The sequence below is a fragment of the Aquarana catesbeiana genome, linkage group LG03 (genome assembly GCF_042186555.1).
Source record: "Aquarana catesbeiana isolate 2022-GZ linkage group LG03, ASM4218655v1, whole genome shotgun sequence".
NCBI lineage: Eukaryota > Metazoa > Chordata > Amphibia > Anura > Ranidae > Aquarana > Aquarana catesbeiana.
This window is the reverse complement of record NC_133326.1, coordinates 689,929,617-689,938,981: the sequence shown is the minus strand read 5'-3', so window position 1 is coordinate 689,938,981 and position 9,365 is coordinate 689,929,617. Positions and strand designations below refer to the sequence as shown.

Below are 9,365 nucleotides of genomic sequence, written 5' to 3'. Positions count from 1 at the left end.
GGTCCTATAGCATTGGAGAGGAGACGGGGTTAACCCACACGTAGGCTGCCATGGAGTCCATCAGTAAAAAAAGAAAATTACGGTAAGTATTTGATAATAAATTTTCCTTTTTTTTTCCTTTTCAATGTCATTTTGCTGTCAGACTGTTCTAAACACAGGAAACATGCGCCCCTTTACAGGCATTCTATAGACACCTCCCCAGGTATGAAATTTAAAGGAATATTACACTTTTATTGTTTCACTTTAAGCATTATTAAAATCACTGCTCCTGAAAAAATGGCCGTTTTTAAAACTTCTTTTTGCATTGATACATGTCCCCTGGGGCATGACCCAAACACTTTTTATGACAATACCATGCATATAAGCCTTTAAAATTAGCATTTTTGATTTCTCCTATAGACTTTTAAAGGGTGTTCTGCGGCTTTCGATTTTGCCGCGAACAACCCAAATTGTTCGCTGTTGGGCGAACTGGCGAGCAGCCAATGTTCGAGTCAAACTCATGTTCGACCCGAACATAAAGCCCATCCCTAGTAATAACCATAGAGTTCTTGTTACAAACGGATTCTTCCTGTTAAAAGGTTGTTTTCTGTCCTTGCTTAAGAGTCAGGAAACCTCTCAAGGCTATATATATGAATGTCTTACAGGAAGTGAAGGAGAGAGTGGCCAGCCACATGCTCTGCAAGCCAGGAGGTGCTGCAGGTTGATTTTGTGCTGTATCCATCCACCCATCCATCCAGGCTGAAAAGGGACAATAGGAAAGTGTTACTGCACTATGTAGCTCACTGTTTGTTAATTTACTGTCACTTCTGTGTGGGAATCAGAGATATCTGTCAGAGGCTTCTCTGTTTCACTAGAACTTTCTATTTGCATACTGCAATATACTTAGGCTATTCTCAAGTGTATGAGAGCAAAGCTCATTTGATTATAACCTATCATGTGACTGGTTTGTGTTGAAGTGTATATCTGCCACTTCATTATTTAAAGCAACAGTGTCCCTTTTTGGTCTGGGGGGGGGGGTTCCTAGCTGGTATTAGCCTAAAAAATGGTAAACAGCTCAGGGTAGCGACAGGATAGGCTTCTGACGGCCAATTAGATAGGTAGCTGTCTGGTAGCATTGATAGCCTATAGTCAGGTTATGGACCAAGAGATAGGCTAGATAGGCCTGATTTGCCTCACAGGTGGCGTGTTCCAGACTTCTTTGCCATCAGTGTGTTTGTCTGTACAAGCGTCCCCAGGAAGCCACCGCTCCACAGATGCATCAGCGTTCGTCCTCTCAAGCCAGATTGTGTTACGCCCTGCAAGCCAGCTCATCAGGGGCCCCTGCAACTGAACTGTGCCACGGGGCCCAATTGGCGGTATTAGTGTTAAAGGCCTTTAGTTATATATCCAGATATATAGATACATATATACTGTACACTGTTCTTCTCAAACATATATACATTCTTCTTGTTATTGCTTTGGTTGTATGTAATGCCATCACTTTATCATATATAAAGTTTCACTAATCATCTGCTGGTATGTCTGCATATCTTTACTCTTAGAAATCTATGCGGGGTGTATTAGTACTACTGCTGTCAGTTATTTTGGGTGAGTTACTAGTTATTGTCCTAGAAAGGGATCATCTCTACATACGCTGGAGCCATGTTCTAGGTGGAGGCACTGCCAATTCTAAATTCATAGCCCACTCTTCCTTTAGTGAAGGCTCTGGCTCATTTGGTTACCTGTAGGTTAGCCCCATAGCCTGTGTGGAGAGGGCAACTTCATATGACCCCCCCTATAACAGGGCTACACATAAATCACTGGAACAAGCCTGCCATGCATCCAAAGTATACCAGGTCGTAAAACAATACAGCATATAAATTCTAGAAATTTGGCCACACAGGAGAAACCAGAGGGGGATTACCCTAATTTCCATATGATGTGTCAGTGGGTATTTCCAAATGGTCACAAAGTAAATGTACAAAGATAGTAACTAATGACCCAAAGTACTGTAAGTGACTTATAGGGAAACCCAATACTGGTCAGTCCAAAGGAAAATGACTGACAAGCATGGCCCACCGACCACACCATACTGTACAATGGTGGATCCATTCGGATGTAAAAAGAAGCTTACAGCTCCATCTCATTGCTGAAATTGAAAGGAATTAACAACATGTATATTAAAAAAGATCTTGTGTTCTCAGATGACATGTGACATTTCAACATGTTTCACGGATTGTTTCACGGACAACATGTTTCACGGACAATACATCTGTAGGCGTAGATAAAAAATAAACAGTTAAATGCCAAATAAGGAATTTAAACAGAATTGTAGACCGGGGAAAGTGGAATAAAGTAAAAAAACTCCTTACCCAAGCCCCAGGGTGTGTGGCGGAAAGGCCATCCGGCCAAGCCTCCCCCGCCGATTAGGAAGGGAATATGTAGCACCAGCTAGACTCTAAGTAAGATAATTATAAAGAATTATTATGTACCAGGTGGTTAGCATAAATGTGAGTTGTATTAAGACGTACACCACAACAGTGTTGAGCGGGGAAGGCCATAAGTAAGGAAATCACACCAATGTGAGGGGGAAAGAAAATGGGGAGGGTAAAGAGGTATGAATAAAGTAAGAGGGAAGAAGGAAAGAAGATCAAGTGGAAAAGAGAAGCTGAGGTGAGCCCAAACCCAGGCCACGGGGGTTGTGAGAAATAGGGTGGAGTCAATAAAGAAAAATGGAAGGGGACTCCACCCGGTTTCTCACAACCCCCGTGGCCTGGGTTTGGGCTCACCTCAGCTTCTCTTTTCCACTTGATCTTCTTTCCTTCTTGGAATATTGACATATTTTAAATTTGTTTTGGAAGGCCACACAATTTCTCATTGCTGAAATTGTAACTATAATGTAGACTTTCTGACCAAAACAAACATTTTTTCGGTCTTTTTTTAGTTTAGAATATAAATGTTTGGGGCATTCAAGCTCTGTATTTAAAGTGGTTGTAAATGCTCAAGGTTTTTGACCTTCATGCGTGAAGGTCAAAAACCTTCTGTGTGCAGCAGCCCCTTCAATACTTACCTGAGCCTTACCTTGATCCAGCGATCTGCACAAGAGCAACGGCTCTCCTGGGTCTCTTCCTCTTTATTGGCTAGGACAGCAGCGAGAGCCATTAGCTCCTGCTACTGCCAATCACAGTCAGTGAGCCAATGAGGAGAGAGTGGTGGCGGGGCCTAGCCACGCTCTGTGTGTGAATGGACACACAGAGCTGCAGATCGGGAGCAAACCTGCTCAGGGGCCCCCATAGCAAGCTGCTTGCTATGGGGGCACTTGGCAGGAGGGAGGGGCAAGGAGCAGGAACCCAAAAAAGAAGAGGATCGGACTTCTCTGTGCAGAACCAATGCACAGAGCAGGTAAGTATGACATGTTTGTTATTTAAACAATTTAAAAAAAAATGCCTTTAATTTCACTGTAACATGTTGTGTTCACCACAAGGTGTTACATCATCTTTCTTTCCAAAGAACAACACGCAAGAAAATGGACATAGAAAGGTTAAGCATAATCAGTAATCACATTATAAAGCATGTTTACAAGTCAAGACATTAAGGAGACTTAATGGTTTGCCCAGATTTTATTATTGGCATGTTGGTGTTTCAGGTGGATAGGTGGATTTGTGTGCTTTGCATTTATAGAGTATTTTTTTTTTGTTTGGTATGTGATATAGACTTAAGCCCCATACACGTGGGCAGAATGTAGGGAGACATTTGCCGGTTAAAAACAAAAACAGTCAACATTCGGCCCCTTTGTATGTTGGTCTGTCGAAAGTCAAGTCAAAGATTCTAAAACTATACACCCAACGATCAATTTACATGAAACTTGAAAATTAATTTGCATCTTAGAAACATGGACTATAAAGATATAGTTTCAGTGTATATTAAGTGTTTTAAAATTTCTGAACATTTTTTTAATGCTGTTTCTGATCTTGTGATTTCTAAGGCTGTAGATGAGAGGATTCAACAGTGGAGTTGTCACAATGTAGAAAAGAGACATACATTTGTTTGTATTAGGTGATCTTTTATCAGATGGTGTGAAATAAATGGCCATTAAGCTCCCATAATATGTGCACACAGTGGCCAAATGCGAGCTACATGTGGAAAAGGCTTTCCGTCTTCCAGTGGTTGAAGAAAGGTGTAGTATAGTGAAGGAGATGAAGACATAGGTCACAATAATAAAGGCAAATGGAACAAAAACAACTATAATTGAAAGAGAAAGATCAAACATTACAAAAAGGGAAATATCTGAGTTAGACAACTCTAACACTGGACCAGAATCACAGAAGAAATGGTCAATATTCTTCCCATCACAAAAATGTAGCTGGTACACCAAAATGAATTCACCCGACACAAAGACAATCAACAACCAAGACCAGACCACCATCAGAAGACACACATGGGGCTGCATGATTGAATGATAATGCATTGGGTTACATATGGCCAAATATCGGTCATAAGACATAATTGCAATAAGTAAACATTGCACAGTTCCACAATTAGCAAACAAATGCATTTGGATGATGCAGGCAGTAACAGAAATTGTAATTCCATCCTTTAGTATAATTTCTAACATCATTGGGATAATGGTGGTGGTTAATATTAGGTCAGCTATTGCCAAGTGTTTGAGGAAGTAGAACATTGGGATTTTAAGATGGTCATTAATCGATATTAGAACAATAATAATGAAGTTTCCATTTAATATCACTATATAGCACAAGCAGAACACAATGAAGAGAAGAGTTTTAAACGTATGGAGGTTTTGAAATCCAAGAAGAAAAAACTCATCTACTTCAGTTTGGTTGTCTTCACACATGTCTTCAAGAAAGAGTCACCAAAAGAACATAAAAAAGGTCATCCTTCTGTAGGATTGTTCAAATCTTTTAATGCAGTATCTTTAATAACACAAGAATTTGTTATCATGAACGCCTTTTGTAAAATCATATAAAGTGGAAATAAAGGGTAACTCCACTTCTGTGAAAAATGATTAGCAAATAAAAAAAAAAAATAACAGAGTATTATTTATAGAATATACAATTGCTACGCAAGCCATATTGTAATGCAATGTTATTAAAAATCTTGATGGCCTGATGAAGGAGCACACATGTTTTGAACACATGCCACACCCACCACTTCCTCTTTCTATTCTGACATCACTTCCGCCTCCCCAGGGGACCTGGACCTACCAGGAAGTGCTGGGGCCAGCAGGACTGCCAGGAGCTCCTTTCGGTATCCATCACAGTGGGATTAGCAGGGCTGGACTGGCTTGTTGCAGCAATGTTGCATGACTAGATAAGCACTTTTATCTCCATTACATGGTGAGTGGCCATTTTGTTGTTTCCAAATAAATAATGCTTTGATGCTACACTTAGATCAACGCTGATCTTCTTTTCTGTTCATATAACCTTATTGTTTCTAGCATTAATTACTCTTACTATACCATAATAGTGAGAGGTGATCTTGCAGGCAACAGTGGGACACACTGGAAGAGAATATTGGGTATAGGATGGGTAAAGGAACATTCAAGTAACAAAATAACAGAAGGGACAGAAAAAAAAGTTCCATTGATTGACTTCAGTATAACCAGCCTGCCTAACCAGCTTGCCAGTTTTTTTCATTGCTCACTGCCAGCGGCTATAGCCTCAAGCAGTGATCATTGTTTTCAGACAGTGGGAAAACATTCCACTATCAGAAAGAATACAAGAGCTCCACTGGAGGGTGTTACAGACCCAACCAGAACAGGGGTTTTTGGAGGGGACTATGGGCTAGCCTTCTACCCTGGAACACTGTTTTGTCTTATGATGACTTTTCAATGGACAAATTATACAAGTGAAACCCAAACACCTGAAAGACAGCATGTGTAATGTACTTTGTGTATTCAGGGCTGTAGATTTGTTGCCGGGCTGTCTGGGGTGGGCACTCCCTGACTAATTAAAGCTTGCCTGAGTGCCTGGCTGTTGATTAGCTTAATGTTAATTAGATCACTGTTTCATTAGGTTACTGTTAGCTGCTAGCTATTCATTAAATGTACTGTTAGATGCTCTGATGATATTACTGTTTAAAGTTTTCATTGTTTAGGATAATGTGATCAAGCTGTTATCTGATTGTGTGTGGTATACATTCTCTGTGAATTTACAATAAAGTGAGTTTCTGTTTTCACCTCAGCTAGTGTCGTCTAGTTCTTGGGTGCACTTCTAAGCTATAGAATACCTTGTTCTTGGTTGCAGAATGGAGGAAGCTGTATCTTGACGGAGGCACCCAGGCGGGGTGCCAGGCGGTCCGTCACAGAGGGATTTCACCATCAACACTGAATGTGGTGATGGAGGAATCAAGCCATTTTCTTTCTTTAAACCCATGGTTGAAGGAAAGAAATTTGGTTAAAGTATGACCTGCCTAAGGAGCCAGTTTGCAAAGTAAACAGCAAACAGATTTAATGTATTCCACTCTCAACCCCCTAGACTTTCATTCTCACCTATCCTTCATTCCCCCACTGATTTCCTTCATATTGAAGAAAATATACCTAATACTTCCAGTTATGGAAGGACATGTAACTCATTTCATGTGAAAGTGCAGGGCCAATCATCAAGCACCAATGTTGTCACAAGGTGTAAAATGTGCTCTATATAGGGTGTCTTGATTCTAATGAAGGGCTACTAGTTCTTAAAATAAGGTTTTGGTTTATTTGCAAATAGGGATGTAAATACATTACAGTTACAAATAAGGAGGGGGGAAAAGGGAATGAGGTGATAGGGGACAAAAGGATCTCCTCTAGTCTAATCCTCATCCATCTTCACTGAATCTCTCATGCCAGGACCCTTTTTGTCCAGACTTGGTGGTTGGTAATCACACCCATTGAAGAAACCTTGAGCCAAAGGTCATAAACGTTCATTCCTGTCCCAGGCTTAGAGTTGAGTTCTTGACCCAATGACCACACAAGAAGTCCAAATAATCCCTCCCCCTTCCGGAGGTGTGCTGTCATTCTGGCCAGGTTTGGGCAGTAAACCCCTGCAGGGGTCATGGTATTCAGGATGTGCATCCAATCCTTACTCTTTCAGGAACCAAAGAAATTTTGAATGCTCTTAGAAGTGTCCTAAATTGATGTCAAACCAATGCCATCAACACAAGTCAAAATCCCATTGGCACAGGTCGTAAGATGCAATATATTGCATTTTTGCATTTGGGTTTAGATACACCATAACAAGTGTAAGCTTGAACAAGGCCAAGAACAGGGTAAAAAAAGTATAATTATGGTATGTTTTGCTTGTTTTTACGCTATAGATAACTTAAAATGTATCTAAACCCAAGCTCATAAATATAATGTATTGAAGATTACCAGTCCCTAGATGTGGTGATTGCATTCATTTTATTTTTTCGTTTTTTTTAAATTCCTATTTTGATCTCCTGACAGTAATGCCGCGTACACACGGTCGGACTTTTCGTCTACAAAAGTCCAACGGACGCCGACGGACTAAAGCTGGCTGGTAATCCGATCGTGTGTGGGCTTCTCCGGACTTTCAGCAGACTTTTTCAGTCTCAAATCCGACGGACTTTAGATTTGAAACATGCTTCAAATCTTTACGTCGTAACTACGACGGACCCCGAAATCCGCTCGTCTGTGTGCTAGTCCGACGGACAAAAACCCATGCTAGGGCAGCTATTGGCTACTGGCTATGAACTTCCTTATTTTAGTCCGGTGTACGTCATCACGTACGAATCCGTCGGACTTTTGTGTGGTCGTGTGTAGGCAAGTCCGTTCGTTAGAAAGTCTGCTGCAAGTCCGCCGAAAGTCCGCCGGAAGTCCGCCGGAAGTCTGTCGGACAGGCTGTCGGACTTTTGTAGACGAAAAGTCCGACCGTGTGTACGCGGCATAACACACTTCCTGTCCCAGGGGGAAAAGCTTACTCACAGTACTGCATCTACTAGCATTTTCATCCTAGCAAAGAAAGCAGTTTCAGCTCCAATCTGTGATGCTGCCTATGGAGTGTAATGGAAGTGTTAGCATTATAGACTGGTAGCTGTATTTATCTTGACACAAATTGTATTAAACCCTTTTAAACTGAAGGTGAAGGGGGCTGAAAGGTATTCAGCAAAGCATGGATTTGAATTACTGTATGTTAATACATTCTGCACATTAATTTGTTCAGCATCTACATGCTCGAGTCTATGTGCACAACACTTATGCCCTGTACACACGGTCGGACATTGATCGGACATTCCGACAAGAAAAAATCCATGGATTTTTTCCGACGGATGTTGGCTCAAACTTGTCTTGCATACGCACGGTCACACAAAGTTATCGGAAAATCCAATCGTTCTGAACGCTGTGACGTAAAACACGTACGTCGGGACTATAAACGGGGCAGTAGCCAATAGCTTTTGTCTCTTAATTTATTCTGAGCATGCGTGGCACTTTGTGCGTCGGATTTGTGTACACAGGATCGGAATTTCTGACAACGGACTTTGTTGTCGGAAAATTTTATAGCAAGCTCTCAAACTTTGTGTGTTGGAAATTCTGATGGAAAATGTGTGATGGAGCCCACACACGGTCGGAATTTCCAACAACAAGGTCCTATCACACATATTCCGTTGGAAAATCCGACCGTGTGTATGGGACATTACAGTATATAGTATGTAGAATTATTCTCATCAATCTTTGTATCCAGGAAAGCTTACAACTCAAGGTCTCCACCACATTCTATGCCCATTTAGTCTGCGTGCACAACACTTACAGTATACAGTATGTAGAACTATTCTCATCAATTTTTGTATCCAGGAAAGCTTACAACTCAAGGTCTCCACCACATTCTATGCCCATTTAGTCTGCATGCACAACACTTACAGTATACAGTATGTAGAACTATTCTCGTCAATTTTTGTATCCAGAAAAGCTTACAACTCAAGGTCTCCACCACATTCTATGCCAGGGGTGGACTGATAACTCATGGGGCCCCCGGGCAATAGGAGATTATGGGGCCCCCAGGCAATCAGAGATTATGGGGCCACACAGTATACACACACACAGTATACAATCACACAGTATACACATACATGTACACACAGTATACACAGACAGATGTAAAAAAACCACAGATTTATACATACTGTCCCTGGTTTTACTGAGGCTGGCAACCCTGATGGGGCCCCCTAGTGACTCAGGGCCCTCGGGCAGTGCCCGAGTGGCTCAATGGTCCGTCCGCCCCTGTTCTATGCCCATTTAGTGAGACCCAATTATCCTACTTCTATGGAGGAGGAAACCCAAGCAAACAAAGATTTTTTTTTTGATTGCCTGGTTCTCCTGTCAAAACATACCAGTAGGTCAATTGTTGTCCCACCACAGAGTGTGGAGG

At 41.4% G+C, this 9,365-nt stretch overlaps 1 protein-coding gene across 1 annotated transcript; it reads right to left on the bottom strand.

Moving 5' to 3' along the window:
- Positions 1-3,892: 3,892 nt before the first annotated feature.
- On the bottom strand, positions 3,893-4,834 carry LOC141134769 (olfactory receptor 5P56-like). Its single transcript, XM_073624207.1, has one exon. It carries the CDS (start codon positions 4,832-4,834, stop codon positions 3,893-3,895), a length of 942 nt encoding a protein of 313 aa, XP_073480308.1.
- Between the last annotated feature and the right edge of the window lie 4,531 nt (positions 4,835-9,365).

What these genes read in the sequence shown, in the direction of transcription:
- LOC141134769 (XM_073624207.1), bottom strand. Translation starts at nt 4,834, where the DNA reads ATGTGTGAAGACAACCAAACTGAAGTAGATGAGTTTTTTCTTCTTGGA.